A 17,131-nucleotide genomic window follows, 5' to 3' on the forward strand; every position below is an offset into this window, starting at 1 on the left:
AGAGGTTAGAAATGCTCCATCAGCTGCACCGGGCCCCTTGTGAACAGGCCTTTGATCATCTGTCTCAGGAATAAATATCACTCATTTTAACTAAAACTTTTTTATGAATAGTAAACAAGTTGTTTATAAATCTATTAGAAAACTACACACTTTTTACTGTGTTTATTCTCTCAGGTTATTAAAACAATTGAGCAATCATACTGTTTTATTCCACTTTTATTAACTGAGTTTCTCACACTGCTGTGGTCTGATGAGCTGAAATAAAAAGCCCTTTTGGGTCACATACAGTCTCGTCTGCTTCCACAGCTCTCTGTTATATAGTGAATAAATTGTAGTCTAATGACATCAGGGAGTTTTCTGGTTTATCACTGTTTTTGAGCAGTTGTTGAAGGGGACAGTCCTCTGGATGTTCAGCATCAGTTTAGTAACATGTCCCTAGTCACATTGTGCTTGTCTGTGTAACCTGAGGGAAGTCATTTCACAGGCCAGTAAGCAGATGGAAACACTAATAGTGACTGGGTTACTCTCTTGGCCTGGACTCCAAGATGAGCTGCTGAAAGCCAGAACGCGTGCTCTGTGTGTGTGTCCCTCTGTGTGTGTGTGTCCCTCTGTGTGTGTGTGTCCCTCTGTGTGTGTGTGTCCCTCTGTGTGTGTGTGTCCCTCTGTGTGTGTGTGTCCCTCTGTGTGTGTGTGTCCCTCTGTGTGTGTGTGTCCCTCTGTGTGTGTGTGTCCCTCTGTGTGTGTGTCCCTCTGTGTGTGTGTCCCTCTGTGTGTGTGTCCCTCTGTGTGTGTCCCTCTGTGTGTGTCCCTCTGTGTGTGTCCCTCTGTGTGTGTCCCTCTGTGTGTGTCCCTCTGTGTGTCGCCCTCTGTGTGTCGCCCTCTGTGTGTCGCCCTCTGTGTGTGTGTGTCGCCCTCTGTGTGTGCGTGTCGCCCTCTCTGTGTGTGGGTCGTCCTCTGTGTGTGTGTGTCGCCCTCTGTGTGTGTGTGTCGCCCTCTGTGTGTGTGCGTCGCCCTCTGTGTGTGTGCGTCGCCCTCTGTGTGTGTGCGTCGCCCTCTGTGTGTGTGCGTCGCCCTCTGTGTGTGTGCGTCGCCCTCTGTGTGTGTGCGTCGCCCTCTGTGTGTGTGCGTCGCCCTCTGTGTGTGTGAGTCGCCCTCTGTGTGTGTGTGTGTGTCGCCCTCTGTGTGTGTGTGTCGCCCTCTGTGTGTGTGTGTCGCCCTCTGTGTGTGTGTGTGTGTCGCCCTCTGTGTATGTGTGTGTGTGTGTCGCCCTGTGTGTGTGTGTGTCGCCCTGTGTGTGTGTGTCGTGTGTGTGTGTGTCGCCCTGTGTGTGTGAGTGTCGCCCTGTGTGTGTGAGTGTCGCCCTGTGTGTGTGAGTGTCGCCCTGTGTGTGTGAGTGTCGCCCTCTGTGTGTGTGTGTCGCCCTCTGTGTGTGTGTGTCGCCCTCTGTGTGTGTGTGTCGCCCTCTGTGTGTGTGTCGCCCTCTGTGTGTGTGTGTGTCGCCCTCTGTGTGTGTGTGTCGCCCTCTGTGTGTGTGTGTCGCCCTCTGTGTGTGTGTGTCGCCCTCTGTGTGTGTGTGTCGCCCTCTGTGTGTGTGTCGCCCTCTGTGTGTGTGTGTCGCCCTCTGTGTGTGTGTCGCCCTCTGTGTGTGTGTGTCGCCCTCTGTGTGTGTGTGTCGCCCTCTGTGTGTGTGTGTCGCCCTCTGTGTGTGTGTGTCGCCCTCTGTGTGTGTGTGTCGCCCTCTGTGTGTGTGTGTCGCCCTCTGTGTGTGTGTGTCGCCCTCTGTGTGTGTGTGTCGCCCTCTGTGTGTGTGTGTCGCCCTCTGTGTGTGTGTGTCGCCCTCTGTGTGTGTGTGTCGCCCTCTGTGTGTGTGTCGCCCTCTGTGTGTGTGTCGCCCTCTGTGTGTGTCGCCCTCTGTGTGTGTGTGTGTCGCCCTCTGTGTGTGTGTCGCCCTGTGTGTGTGTGTGTCGCCCTGTGTGTGTGTGTCGCCCTGTGTGTGTGTGTCGCCCTCTGTGTGTGTGTGTCGCCCTCTGTGTGTGTGTGTCGCCCTCTGTGTGTGTGTCGCCCTCTGTGTGTCGCCCTCTGTGTGTCGCCCTCTGTGTGTCGCCCTCTGTGTGTCGCCCTCTGTGTGTCGCCCTCTGTGTGTCGCCCTCTGTGTGTGTGTGTGTCGCCCTCTGTGTGTGTGTGTCGCCCTCTGTGTGTGTCGCCCTCTGTGTGTGTCGCCCTCTGTGTGTGTCGCCCTCTGTGTGTGTCGCCCTCTGTGTGTGTCGCCCTCTGTGTGTGTCGCCCTCTGTGTGTGTGTGTCGCCCTCTGTGTGTGTGTGTCGCCCTCTGTGTGTGTGTCGCCCTCTGTGTGTGTGTCGCCCTCTGTGTGTGTCGCCCTCTGTGTGTGTCGCCCTCTGTGTGTGTCGCCCTCTGTGTGTGTGTCGCCCTCTGTGTGTGTGTCGCCCTCTGTGTGTGTCGCCCTCTGTGTGTGTCGCCCTCTGTGTGTGTGTGTCGCCCTCTGTGTGTGTGTGTCGCCCTCTGTGTGTGTGTGTCGCCCTCTGTGTGTGTGTGTCGCCCTCTGTGTGTGTGTGTGTCGCCCTCTGTGTGTGTGTGTCGCCCTCTGTGTGTGTGTGTCGCCCTCTGTGTGTGTGTGTCGCCCTCTGTGTGTGTGTGTCGCCCTCTGTGTGTGTGTGTGTCGCCCTCTGTGTGTGTGTGTGTCGCCCTCTGTGTGTGTGTGTGTCGCCCTCTGTGTGTGTGTGTCGCCCTCTGTGTGTGTGTGTCGCCCTCTGTGTGTGTGTGTCGCCCTCTGTGTGTGTGTGTCGCCCTCTGTGTGTGTGTGTGTCGCCCTCTGTGTGTGTGTGTGTCGCCCTCTGTGTGTGTGTGTCGCCCTCTGTGTGTGTGTGTGTGTGTGTGTCGCCCTCTGTGTGTGTGTGTGTCGCCCTCTGTGTGTGTGTGTCGCCCTCTGTGTGTGTGTGTGTGTCGCCCTCTGTGTGTGTGTGTGTCGCCCTCTGTGTGTGTGTGTGTCGCCCTCTGTGTGTGTGTGTGTGTCGCCCTCTGTGTGTGTGTGTGTCGCCCTCTGTGTGTGTGTGTGTCGCCCTCTGTGTGTGTGTGTGTCGCCCTCTGTGTGTGTGTGTGTCGCCCTCTGTGTGTGTGTGTGTCGCCCTCTGTGTGTGTGTGTGTCGCCCTCTGTGTGTGTGTGTGTCGCCCTCTGTGTGTGTGTGTGTCGCCCTCTGTGTGTGTGTGTGTCGCCCTCTGTGTGTGTGTGTGTCGCCCTCTGTGTGTGTGTGTGTGTCGCCCTCTGTGTGTGTGTGCGTGTCGCCCTCTGTGTGTGTGTGCGTGTCGCCCTCTGTGTGTGTGTGCGTGTCGCCCTCTGTGTGTGTGTGCGTGTCGCCCTCTGTGTGTGTGTGCGTGTCGCCCTCTGTGTGTGTGTGCGTGTCGCCCTCTGTGTGTGTGTGCGTGTCGCCCTCTGTGTGTGTGTGCGTGTCGCCCTCTGTGTGTGTGTGCGTGTCGCCCTCTGTGTGTGTGTGCGTGTCGCCCTCTGTGTGTGTGTGCGTGTCGCCCTCTGTGTGTGTGTGCGTGTCGCCCTCTGTGTGTGTGTGCGTGTCGCCCTCTGTGTGTGTGTGCGTGTCGCCCTCTGTGTGTGTGTGCGTGTCGCCCTCTGTGTGTGTGTGCGTGTCGCCCTCTGTGTGTGTGTGCGTGTCGCCCTCTGTGTGTGTGTGCGTGTCGCCCTCTGTGTGTGTGTGCGTGTCGCCCTCTGTGTGTGTGTGCGTGTCGCCCTCTGTGTGTGTGTGCGTGTCGCCCTCTGTGTGTGTGTGCGTGTCGCCCTCTGTGTGTGTGTGCGTGTCGCCCTCTGTGTGTGTGTGCGTGTCGCCCTCTGTGTGTGTGTGCGTGTCGCCCTCTGTGTGTGTGTGCGTGTCGCCCTCTGTGTGTGTGTGCGTGTCGCCCTCTGTGTGTGTGTGCGTGTCGCCCTCTGTGTGTGTGTGCGTGTCGCCCTCTGTGTGTGTGTGCGTGTCGCCCTCTGTGTGTGTGTGCGTGTCGCCCTCTGTGTGTGTGTGCGTGTCGCCCTCTGTGTGTGTGTGCGTGTCGCCCTCTGTGTGTGTGTGCGTGTCGCCCTCTGTGTGTGTGTGCGTGTCGCCCTCTGTGTGTGTGCGTGTCGCCCTCTGTGTGTGTGCGTGTCGCCCTCTGTGTGTGTGTGCGTGTCGCCCTCTGTGTGTGTGTGCGTGTCGCCCTCTGTGTGTGTGTGCGTGTCGCCCTCTGTGTGTGTGTGTGCGTGTCTCGCCCTCTGTGTGTGTGTGCGTGTCTCGCCCTCTGTGTGTGTGTGCGTGTCTCGCCCTCTGTGTGTGTGTGCGTGTCTCGCCCTCTGTGTGTGTGTGCGTGTCTCGCCCTCTGTGTGTGTGTGCGTGTCTCGCCCTCTGTGTGTGTGCGTGTCTCGCCCTCTGTGTGTGTGCGTGTCTCGCCCTCTGTGTGTGTGCGTGTCTCGCCCTCTGTGTGTGTGCGTGTCTCGCCCTCTGTGTGTGCGTGTCTCGCCCTCTGTGTGTGTGCGTGTCTCGCCCTCTGTGTGTGTGCGTGTCTCGCCCTCTGTGTGTGTGCGTGTCTCGCCCTCTGTGTGTGTGCGTGTCTCGCCCTCTGTGTGTGTGCGTGTCTCGCCCTCTGTGTGTGTGCGCGTGGCCCTCTGTGTGTGTGTGCGTGTCTTGCCCTCTGTGTGTGTGTGTCCCTTGCCCTCTGTGTGTGTGTGTCCCTCTGTGTGTGTGTGTGTGTGGCCCTCTGTGTGTGTGTGTCCCTGTCCCTCTGTGTGTGTGTGTGTGTGTGTGTGTGTGTGTGTCCCTCTGTGTGTGTGTGTGTCCCTCTGTGTGTGTGTGTGTCCCCCTCTGTGTGTGTGTCCCCCTCTGTGTGTGTGTCCCCCTCTGTGTGTGTGTGTCCCTCTGTGTGTGCGTGTGTGTGTGTGTGTGTGTGTGTGTCCTCACAGGTTAATCCCTGGAACTCTTTTATTGAATCAAATGTAGATTATGTAGGAAATACACATTTGTTACCCTTTTAGCAATAAACAATGCAAAATAAAAACAAAGATTTTTTTATGTCTCGTAGACAATTACCCAACATCCATGTGCCAATCAGAATGAAGAACTGAGCAGCACTGTGGTTTAAGACCTGCTAGAGTATTGTGAAGACATGCTGAATGAGACACATGGACTGTGAAGAGTAAGTTGCCCTGTGAACCATCTGTCGAGTGTAGATTGTTTGAGAAAGGCCTCTTAAATGTTCACTGATCTGGAAGTGAACTTGCAGATGCTGTTCAGTTAAATGAAAAACTGCACTTGGAGCTTTTAATTGGTGTCTTGTTTCCTCTCAGACTGCTTGAATGTGTTCAGTGAAATATTCTTTCACATATTACCATTTGACTTATTCTTCTCCTGCACACAATGTCTCCCATTACTTTGCTCCTTCTTCTGAACACTTCTTTACTCAGGTGATTTTTCCTCATGCTCTTCTGTGTGTTTCTTCTCTAGGTGTGTGAGCAGTGGTTCATGATGCACAGCTAATGCAGGCCTGGCTGCCTCTCTGTCTGCAGTAGATTCATGGCAGCATTAGGGGTAAGATTACACCAACTTACATAACCATGTTTTTTTTTATATCCACTGATGAAGAATCACCTCAGAATGACCTCACAGTGTCTTTTCACACTGGGGGAGGGGAGGGGGGATGCGGTGAGTCATGGTGGGGGGTGGGGGTGGGGGGTGGGGTTGGAGGTCTGATTCTGATTACACAAATCAGAATCAGAATCAGGTTTATTGTCCAAGAGTCAAGGAATTTGGTTCCAGCTGTTTGTGCCTCTTAAAAGTACAGACATAAACAACACTGTGCTATACATTTAGCTTGGGCTTCACAAGACAAGAGCAAACAGACTATACAGGAAATCTAGGAGACTATATATCATGGCAGAGGTAATGTAAGCGCTGTACAGCAGATTAAATGCGTGTAGTTTGTGTCTTGGGAAAACCTTGTACTGCAAAGTGTGGAAAAAATGGGAAGAAAGTGGTGGTGTTTTTTTTTAAATAATACAAAATAAAAAAAAGTACTTTCACTGGCCACTTTAAGAAAACCTGTGCACTGCTTATTCTTATGTTTCTCTAGTCAGCCAATCACATAGCAGCAGCAGAACATGGGATAAATTTGACCTTAGATTTATTGTTAGTACCAGATCTTACATTTCCTTTTTATTATTATTATTATTATTATTATTATTATTATTATTCATTGAACCAGTGAATTACAGCTACATTCTGAAAGTTATGTGCATGTAGTTTAAAACAATGAGCTGCATTTCTAAAGATTACTGCTCGCTTATTTATAATAGGGAAAATAGGGAATTATCCATCAATTAATAATTATAAAATAATTGATTTTTTTGTATTATTTTTTTATTTTTTATTTACCTTTTTATTATTGATTTATTTTCCATTTTAATATTTGTGGCAGTTACCCTCCATGTATGAGCAGACGGGACAAAGCCTGAAAAGCCGTCTTTTGCAGCCATCTGTCTCAGATCTAAATGCAGTATAAATCACATACATGCTGTGTTTTCTGTGTGTCCCTTAAACTCCACTGTACTTTAAAGCTGACCGGCAGAGCAGATCAGATCAGTATGGTGTATGGGCAAACCTCTGAAATATCAGTATCTCTGTCTTTCTATCACAAGGCAAATGGCTTCCACTGCTAAATAACGAGAAACAAAAATTAAACAGGTTTGTGTCTGTAATTTATTTGTACATTTGAGGTTTTTTCCCCTTCTTATTTGTTGTGTAGAACCCCGAGATGCTCACAAGGAAGATTAAACTGTGGGACATAAATGCCCACATTACCTGTCGTCTGTGTGAGGGGTACCTGATCGATGCCACCACCGTCACAGAGTGCTTACACACATGTGAGTGTACACACACACACACACAAACATTCTATATTATATTCAGTATTTGTTATTAGTATTTTGACTGTGTGAAGTGGTTGCTTAGCATGATATATTTACATTTACATGTTGTTTTTTTCTTTACTTTGTGTAATAACAGAAACTGCCAGCTTATTAGGTACAACCACTACTCGATAGTATGTCTGCATCTATACACATTTTCCCCACCTTTACATGAATCATGGGAGCTTTGTTTATTTTGGGAGCTTGGTCATTCTCACGACAACTCTGATATTGACATGGTAGTGGTGTGATGGTGTGTGTGTTCTCATCTGGCTTGAGGACAGTTTGGAAACCAAAAATATGCAGCATTCGGCTGGATAATAATAAACCACACATTCCCAGTCCACACGTGGATTAGTTTCCAACTGAACACTTTCAGGAACTAAGAAGGACAGTGTTTGATGGTATAATCGTGCTACACCACACACACTACCATGTTTGGGGTAATTGTACTTATTTAATTGTGCCTGTGTCTATTCAGACATTAATAGAAACATTAATAGAGACATGAAAAACCCACATAATCCTTTTGTAGCACTTTTTTTTTAATAAACAGTAGAGGGGGCCCTTGTGCCACTCGTGAATATAATCAGCACAGGCTCTGATGGACTGACTTTTACCTGGGAGGAAAGGAAAGAACGGTTCCGTAACAAGAGAACCCAAATTGTCAGCCATGACGCAGCGACTCGTTCCTTTCTCAGGGAACCGGGTTGCATGTGTAACCTGGTGTAGTTTTATGTCACGTCTCTTGTTTTTTTAAACTCCACAACAGAATCAGCCGACATGTCCTATATCTCCAGCTGCACCACGCTGTTTTGTCATGTGTGCATACCTTTACTCACATGTAGTATATTAGTATGTGTTTTCTTATTGTGTATGTGTGTGTGTGTGTGTGTGTGTGTGTGCGCAGTCTGCAGGAGCTGTTTAGTGAAATACCTGGAAGAAAACAACACATGTCCCACGTGTAGGATTGTCATTCACCAGAGCCACCCACTGCAGTATATCGGGTGAGTGTGTAATGCAGCAACCAGAAACGACCAACACAACACAAACACACACACACACACACAGCATGCAGATGACTTCTGACAGAATACAGCTCATCAAAGCGTGATAGGGAGTCATGTTCTCAGCTGTTATATGCTACATTCTCTGTTCTCTCTTCACTTAAATGAAAGTGATGTGCAATTAAATGTGCATAAAAAATGAATAGTGGATGTAGTCTTCCTAGCCTTATCTTTTGCCCTTTCTCTCTGTCTGACTCTGTGTTTGTCCCACTGTTTGTACTTTGTAGGCATGATGATGAAAACTCTTAAAGCATTAGAGCTATAAGTGCTGCAATGAGAATAAATCGTGCTACTTTTAGAGGCACGGTTGCTTAATGTTTGCGTGGGCAGTGAAAGTCATGATTCATGGGCCCTTTAGTGAGAATACTGACCAAGCAATGATGCTCATTTTGTGGTACAGTTTGATATTTTTTATTGCATATGCAGTTTATTGATACTGTTGTTGCTTCTTCTTGATCATTACGGTTGCACCGGTGAAGGTTAAAGTCAGTTGAACAGATGTTGTTTTTTTTCTGTTGAAGTCTGTTTGATTGAGGTTCATCCATTAGAAACATCTATGGAGCAGCTTGTATCATTTGTGAACTTTTCTGGCCATAAGCTTCGGTATCTGGAGGACTGCAGTCTGACATTTTTGACACACATCTATACAGTGGTTTCTGGATGAAAAAACCCTCAGCAAACCATAATGGTGACACAATGAGGTTTTTTTGGCACGCGACAAGTACAAGGTTCAGATTTTGTAAAATGTTTTAGTTTGAAGCAGTTTTTACAGATAACAAATCACAGACCTTTCTTAGAGACATTGCTCACAACATCCATCAAGGTCATGAAACAAGGCCACAATTTCATGATGTGCTTGAGGCCAAATGCAGTTAATGAGAAATAATTGAAGAGAACTTTGTTATTCCTATTCGAAAGTGGTCACATTGCAATTCTAATAAAGACACGCTCAAGAAGTAAAATTATCAGACCCCCCTTCAAATATATACGTTGACGGCCATAATAAAATGGTGATAGTTTGTCTCAGTTCTAGGTTTGGTTGGCATCAAAGCTGCTAAATGTGCAATTCAGGATCATCTGTTATTCTTTAAGGAAATAAAGCATTAAGAGTGCACCATTAAGAGCACTTATACATCTATTTATGCCCGTAATAAAATACTTGGATGATCTCCAGCGTTCCACCCTATTTTGCAACATATTAAATATTAAAGGCATTAAATATTCACTATGCTGTCCAAATGCACTGCAGGTTCCGACCTGTAGCCTGAAGAGAGTTTGACAGTATGTAAAAATAAAAGGTGGTGATATTTTGAGGCCTGGAACAATGCTACACTCCCCTTAAGAGAGAAGTGTCCTTCCTACATATGCATAATTCATCTGAATTTCCTGTATGTTTTCCACCTGTGCTGTTTGTTCTCTGACAGACAAATCTGTGTTTAAACCAGCCACATCTCACTGAGGCTGAACACACAAAACTCTTTATATATCCATAGTCTGTTGATCATCTTTTTAAATGCCAGACCCCTTCTCATCCCTAGGCCTCCCTGCGCCTGCTGTGGGGCATGACAGCGCTTGCTAATTGGGCTTGTTTTTCCCCAGTGTTCTGCAGTAGCCAGGCTTGACCCAGAGCACAAATACTAACATGCCCAGACATGAACAATACACGCTGTAGAGCCTGTTACAGCCCAGTAGGGGGCCACCAAGACACGTTGAGCTCTAAGCTGCAATCTGCCCTTGGTATGAGTCTGCATTTTGTGTTCTTGACGTGTACATCGCTGTAACACCAGGACTGACTTGAGTGTGTGCCTCAACATGCCCTTTATAAATGCCATTAAATCTGTATAAAAGCCAGCAGTGACTCTTGAATATATATAACACCCTAAAGCAATATGAAAAATCTTTTCATAGAATTTAGCATATATGCAAAATATCTTTATTTATTTATTTTTGCATAAAACAAGCCCATAAGAAAGAATTCTCACTAAAAATAAAGGCCTCATGACTCACTACTGCCCACATAAAACAGATATCAACACTGTTTGTAAAAGAAACATGATTCATTCACAATGCAGTCATAATGCCACAAAATCCTCTGTCATGTCTGATCTGGGATGATATACACACCAGTGTGTGGTTTATCTTGTGTGTATTAACAAACCCTGGCTTTAGAGCTTGTGTACGCTGAATCACAGCTCACACTGCTGATGTAAGATGAGATATTTTCTTCCACTTTCATATATTATCTGGAAACGTCTGGTGTATAGAGTCAGAAAGGCGACCGGATCGCTCTGGTTGTTTTTATGGCAGGCCTGAGGGACTCCCAGCCCTAAGACCTTATGACATGGTAACCGTCTCTCTGAGGAACGCTTCAGTATCAGGTTCCATCATCACAGGCTCAGTGTTTGTGTCTCCAGAGAAGCAACAAGTACAGGGTCAGGCAGGGGCTTAAAAAACAGCTCTACTCTTTTACTGAAGATTCAGGTTATTACTAGAAATTAAAGCCACATTGTACATTATAAACCTGTATGCTACAGCACTGTTCAATTCCTGTTTCTAATTTGATGAAAATGTGTTGATTATCTTATCTAACAAACTTCTCTAACTTCTCTATAACTTATCTGTATCTGTCTATAACGGCTGTTTCGATAGTGGTCCTGTAGTTCCCTTTTTGTTTTCTTTCCTCTTGTCTCTTTGTTTATTTGTGCCATTTGGTTTTATGTTCATCATTTTGTTTATTGCTCAAGAATTTATTGTTATTCAACCATTATTATGTTCTTTCTTTACTTTATTTCAATCAAACCTTTTGTCACTTTTTAATGAACTACCTTGTAAACGTAAATCACCTTAGAAATATAAGCACAATATATAATAAATGCAAGCATTAAATCACCCTTGTGTAATGGAAAAAAAATCAAAATGCATTCGGAGCTGAACTGAGAGCTTGTAGGTTTAATACACCAGTCAATAAACATTGATTTCCCATGTCTGCCAATTATACCACTTTATTTAAAGCATTTATGTTTAATAGATTAAGGAAGCCAATTGTTGATCATGTTTAAATTATGATTAATGTTGCTGCTGAAATAGAAATTCATTATAGTCACATAGATTACTGATCTGTTTATTTTCAGGCTACACTTACATTTATTTCTTACATTTTTTTTATCCTTCTTTTTTTTTCTTGCTTTAATTATCCATGTGCCTCACGTTCCTGTTTCCCTTTCCTCCTCAGCCATGACCGAACAATGCAAGACATTGTCTATAAGCTGGTGCCGGGACTCCAAGAAGGTTTGTGGTATTTCATTATTAATTAAGTTCTTTATTTATTTCTTAATTTATTTAATCTCACACTTCATCATCCTTAATGGACACCCAAACACACGCGCACACACACACACAGTTACTAATGGAGCATCAAGTGGCTTATTTTGTCTTGAATCTCTACATGTTTGTCTGTGCAGCGGAGTTGAAAAAGCAGAGAGATTTCTATCAGAAACTGGGCATGGAGGTTCCCGGGGACATCAAAGGAGAACTGTGCAACATGAAGGCCCACCTGGACCTGCAGCGCAATGGTACATTCCTCTTGCACTGTCTTTCGCTTTCTATCTGCTAGCTGATATAAAACTAAAGTCACAGGAGAGCATCAGTACAGATTGTTAGTATTATTATAGTTCACCTTCAGACAGGAGCATCCATGGCATCTGCTATTTCATCTCCCTCCACCCACGCCCTGTTTTGTTATGTCACTCGGCCCAATTACAGTGCGTGTCTTTTACTGCACAGTAAGTGCGCTGTAGTAGGTGCTAATGGCTTTGTGGATGGCTACCCAGGGGCCTGCCAAGCCTGCAGCCTTAATCGTTGGCCTAATGCGCAAGCCCTACTTTGGTAATTAAGGCTCAAATGGAAGTGGAATTGGTCTCTCATTCCTGACTGTCACAGCACGTTTGGCAGGCCTACGCCTCAGCAAGAAATAGTTCATTTAACCGCTGCACTGCGCCATCAGCTTATGTTTCTGCTTGCTCTGAGACAGAGAAAGAAAAAGACAGACCGATAGGAGATGTGAGATAGGAGGGTGGGGCACTGAGAAGCTCCTTGCTCTGTTTCCACAAAGCTGGATGTTTTGGAAGGCAGCACTAGTGATTAGATGCTCTAACAATGTCTGTACTGCTTGACGGGTGGCTTGAATATGTGCACAGTACATACTGCATATATACATTCATAGTATATTCATGAATATTTGTTATTTATTATGTGAGAGTTTGTCTTTGCCGCAGTACTGCAGTTTTGACATAGGGTAGGAAATAAAAATACATTTTGAATACGTGTCAAGAAAGAAACACGACAGACATCCGTTCATACAAAAGTAATGCACAGACCTCTAGGTGCACACACATCACAGTAAGAGACTAGACAAGAAATCTATTCCATCATTGGGTGAAAGACTTTTAGCTGAGTTACTGTCATCTTTTATTACTCAGGGATGCTCCTGTCCTAGTTCGATCTCCAAATTCTTCCTCGGAAGGGGACTCTGTGTTCCCCCTAATCCCTTTACCATGCTTATTAAAGAAGCCATAAGAGAAGTTCTAAGAGAAGATTAGTCTGTCCTTTACACAGACCCTTGTTGGAGACAGAAATTGGCACAGCATAAACATTCATCCGACCCTCTCAACAGTAACAAGTCCCTTTTTCACAGGAGAATAAGAAATGAGCATGAGGATATTCGGAGTTTCTTCTGGAAGTCATTCCATCAGATTTTGAGATATCTCTGCTTTCATTTTAGGTGAAAGAGAAAAGAGAAAGCAGCCCTCAGTTTTTATTTTAGGTGGAAAAAGGGAAAGAAGACGCCTTTTTTCCACACTTTCCCAATTAGTTCATTCGCTAATTGCCAACCTCTAGCTAACTCTCCCCTAGCACACTATAGCCAGCAACCAGGACGTGCGCTTACTCTTCACTTATCACTTTTCTAACTGCTGCTCATGCTAGAATCAGAGGGTGTTCTTGCACTTTCTTCAGCTCACAGATGCCCATGATTGGTTAGCATCACTCTGATTATCAGTCGAATGAGAGTGTGCCATCCCTCCCACTCAAAAGCCACGGCTACTCTTTAATGATCAATGTTATAAATGTGAACTTGATTAAAGTTAATGTGACCTTGTGTATTAAAAATCATTCATTTTCCTGGCATAGTTGTTGCCATACTTTCCTTTTGGTTATTTGGTCCAGGTGTCTGCCGGAGGTGAAGGACATTTCTTTCCAGACTGATTATTTCCACTTTGTGCTTGCTTGTGGAATGAAGTGCAAATGAATGTGTTTTTCATTAATTAGGCGTGTCTGTGTTTTGTGAGCATTATAAATGTGACTGGGAATCCGTTTGACACAATTGCATTTCGGGGTGGTGCCAGAAACCATGAGAGTCTGAGTTGTTGTTTTTGCCCTACATCTACCGCACCAGCTAAGTGTAAGGCAGGGCAGCAGCCGATAAATAATGAATGCATAAATACGTTGGAATGAATTATAGATGATTCAAAAAGCAAAACAAATACACAGGCACAAGGACCCTAAACAAGCACCTGAATGTAAATATCAGTATATCACATGTGTTTGCTTTGTGCTAGAACAACCTATCCTCAGATCCAAAAAAAAAAAAAAAAAAGGTTCATTCTTCCAAATTCAGCCAAGTTCACCAGAAGAAAGTGAAAAAGATGGTGTTAAAAGCCTGTAAGAGCTTTCTCTGTTCCTGTTTGACTGCTATAAGTAATGAACCCCACACCACAGGTTTCAGCTCATTCACTCTTTTCATAGAAAATCAAGTTGGCAAGAAGCTGCAAAAAAAAAGCTCTTCAAAATGGGCCTTTTATTCCCCCGCTGTACTCATGGCGTGTGCAGGTCCATTAAAGGCTGACTGAACAGAAGGAATCTACACTGACTTAAAAGAGAAAAAATTAATTTACTGTAAAAAAAAAAAAAATGAATACTGAAAATACTGAATAATGAAAAAATATAAATGAAAATTCACATGTGGCTATTAGACTGTAACTTATCAATTCTGTATTTTGTTCTTAAAACCAGGCGACGTAAAATCCGAGGATGCAGCAAAGGATGGAGAGGAGAAACCAGAGGAGGATAACGATTACCATCGTAGTGATGAGCAGGTAAGGACGTGCACATCATCGCTGTTGTTAATTATGTTTAGAAGTGAGCTGCACTGTAACTAAGTCTCTGTAACGTATTTGCTTAGAATTATCGCTAGGGTACCAAGAATAACACACACATAGCTAGATGTAGTGCAGTCCACCTTTTAAAAACCACTGTAAGTTGCCTGCTACTCTACTATTATGATGTGCTTGTTTCTTAATCATTTTCTTTCGTGTTGTCTGAGTTCCTCTGAAACAAAAAAAATTGCAGCTAGCTGGATTTGTCACTAAAGTGAATGTGTGTGTGTGTAAGGTGAACTGTGATACACTGGCAAACCATCCAAAGTGTTATTCCCACTTTGGACGTGCTTTGGGATGTAGACAAGCGGTAAATTATTCCTTTTCTGATGGACTGTATAGCATAGCAGCCTTCAGTGGCATCTGAGAACCTTCAGTGGCATCTGAGAACCTTCAGTCTCGTCTTCAGTAATGTCTTTTGACGTAAAAACATCCGCAGTGTAAATCAGAGCTCAAAGCTTTAGCATGGTTGCTATTGTTGTTGATGTGTAGTGTTAAGTCTAGCATTTTATTGGAAATTACATCATCTCCCCACTAGCTTCACTTTTCATTTAATGGGAACGGACACAGGTACTTGACTGGGATGTTGTACTGCGTTATCCTGGGGAATCTCTCTCTCTGTCTCTATTTACTCTGCAGTACACCACAGTAGGCTCTCTTCATGACACATGCTTATGAGACAGACTGAGTTATTCTCTAGCAAAGGTGGGGAATTTCATGTAACAGCAGGCCTTTACAAAACTCATCCCCTCCTGCAGGTCACTGAGGTATTACTGTTGTCATGATTTCTGTTACATTTGTATCTGTGTGCAACAATTTAAAAGACAAGAAAAATAGCTTTCCTTTACCGTTTTGCAGCTTTGTTTGAACTGGACTTGTGATCTGGAGCTTGTTGTACTTCACTGACGCTGTCAGGAGACTGTTTGGTATTCCATCCCATCTTCAGCCTATCACACTGCTTAATAATGCAGGAAGTGGAGATTGGGGCTGTGAGTGTCATTTTCAGACTCTTTTACTGTCCCTCCAAGGGTGGTGTCTGAGATGTCCTCACACGTCCTGTGTACAGAATACAGAGCAGGATTTCTATTTAGCCGTCTGCTTACTTGTGCACTTTCTGCCTTCTCACTGAATGCATGCCCATGGATATTGCCTGCTGTTTCTAGTGTGCAGTACAAAATAAAATGCTGGTATTAAGAAAAATAATCAGATTCAGCAGTGTGAGATGTGTGTATCGTGGTGTGTGTGGTGTCTCGGTGCACGCAGGAACCTTAACGTTCTGCACTCGCTCAATTCAAAAGCAAAGATATGTGATAACCCCGTGTGTGTGTGTGTGAGAGAGAGTTTTTCTCTTGGAGTTTGCTGAATGCTGAATTCACATTTTGGCGAGTGTAGTATGTGACTCGGCCAAAGGGAGCAAGATGGAGCATTTGGAGGATGGAGACCAGTGAAAAAGCACATCCATCTGTGTGGGTTGAGTGTTTTTTTTTTTTTTTTTTGCGTGCGTGCGTGCGTGTGTGTATTTGCACGTGCTGGTGTTGGTGATATTTGGCTCCAATTGCTGGTTCAAGGTCGCAGAGCAGGATGGGGGTCTCTCTCTCTCTCTCTCTCTCTCTCTCTCTCACACACACACACACACACACACACACACACACACATACACAAGAAGTGCTTTACAGGCTCCATGAAAATATTTCTTAATGCTAGTATAAAAGGACAAGCTTGAATACAATCAAGCTGTAACGCTGGTTGGGAGAAAAGTCTCATTGTTTACATTTGCATAAGTAAGAAGACCACCTAGGTGACGTGTAGCTGGATAGCAGTGAGTGTTGAGCAGCGAGGGACATTTGGCTATATACATGTACATGCTGAGTTTGTTCGCAAAATGACCTCTGTCAGTTTGGGTCCGTTAGAGAGAGTTTTAAAGTGTGTGTGTCTGTGTGTGTTGGTGAGAGAGATGGAGAGAGCCAAATTTGGGGTTTTTCATGCTGGTGTGTAACATTCTGGCTGTATTTATCTCGTTATGTCCTTTACTTACATGAATGCATGTTCTGTGCTGAGCAAGCTAGCTATCTGATGTTAGACACAATTCCATGTAGCTAACATTAGCTAGGAAGCAGTGAATAATTCGTGAGACTCAGATACATTAAAGTACATCTCATGGACTTCTGATTAAATGGATATATCTTTTAGGCTGTACTTAAGTGACTGCCTCACACTAGGCAATGTTTTTTATTAAAATATAAACATTTTCCACACAATATCATGCACATATTACTATATGTCTTATTAATATAGATTAAGGATTTGAGATGATTTCAGTTTTGTGGTGTAAAATGAAGCATTTTGAATAGACTTGAACCTCAGGCTTGTTAGTCATTGACATGATTAAACAGGCTTAAAAACAACAACAACAGTGTAATGTTCATGGGTTTCCTCCTTGTTCCCCGGTTTCCTTCCACCTCCCAAAACCATGCGTTCAGGTGAATATGTTATGCTGAAATTTCCCCAAGGTAAATGTTTGACGGACTTTTAAAAGGACATGATCTGAATCCACCAGACGAGTATGAACCAGTTACTGAAGAAGAATGAAGGAATGATGTCTATGTAAAAAGCTCCAGAGATTAATTTTAGTTTTATTCTGACTTTAAAAACATTTTTAAAAAACATTTGATGGTGTAACTGTAATGCAGACATTTATTCTGAATGACAAATTGGCGCATTCTAGCCTGAATTCTCCTTTAATTTACCTTTTCCTTTTCCTGTTAACACATATTTGAGACAACAAAGAGGTAGCAGTGGAACTGTCACATACTTATGCAGATAATAAATGTCTGAAAAACCAACAGTGTCTGGAAAAAGAATCCTCGCTGTATGTATTTTCTCTGTAAACAACAGTACAGCTCA

General features: G+C 44.8%; 1 protein-coding gene across 4 annotated transcripts in view; it reads left to right on the forward strand.

Annotated features, from left to right (window-relative positions):
- The window catches only part of LOC132856764 (polycomb group RING finger protein 3), a 44,879-nt gene that overhangs the window by 16,888 nt on the left and 10,860 nt on the right, over window positions 1-17,131 (forward strand). For 3 of the 4 annotated variants that reach the window (XM_060886492.1, XM_060886493.1, XM_060886494.1), the window contains exons 2-8: window positions 5,067-5,180; window positions 5,489-5,572; window positions 6,786-6,903; window positions 7,859-7,955; window positions 11,248-11,303; window positions 11,477-11,587; window positions 14,085-14,167. In XM_060886492.1, coding sequence (XP_060742475.1) covers window positions 5,558-5,572; window positions 6,786-6,903; window positions 7,859-7,955; window positions 11,248-11,303; window positions 11,477-11,587; window positions 14,085-14,167 — 480 coding nt within the window. In that variant the 5' untranslated portion in view covers window positions 5,067-5,180; window positions 5,489-5,557. The remainder of the gene's footprint in view (window positions 1-5,066; window positions 5,181-5,488; window positions 5,573-6,785; window positions 6,904-7,858; window positions 7,956-11,247; window positions 11,304-11,476; window positions 11,588-14,084; window positions 14,168-17,131) is intronic. The other variant, XM_060886495.1, reaches the window with a different exon arrangement.

The sequence above is a fragment of the Tachysurus vachellii genome, chromosome 14 (assembly GCF_030014155.1).
Source record: "Tachysurus vachellii isolate PV-2020 chromosome 14, HZAU_Pvac_v1, whole genome shotgun sequence".
NCBI lineage: Eukaryota > Metazoa > Chordata > Actinopteri > Siluriformes > Bagridae > Tachysurus > Tachysurus vachellii.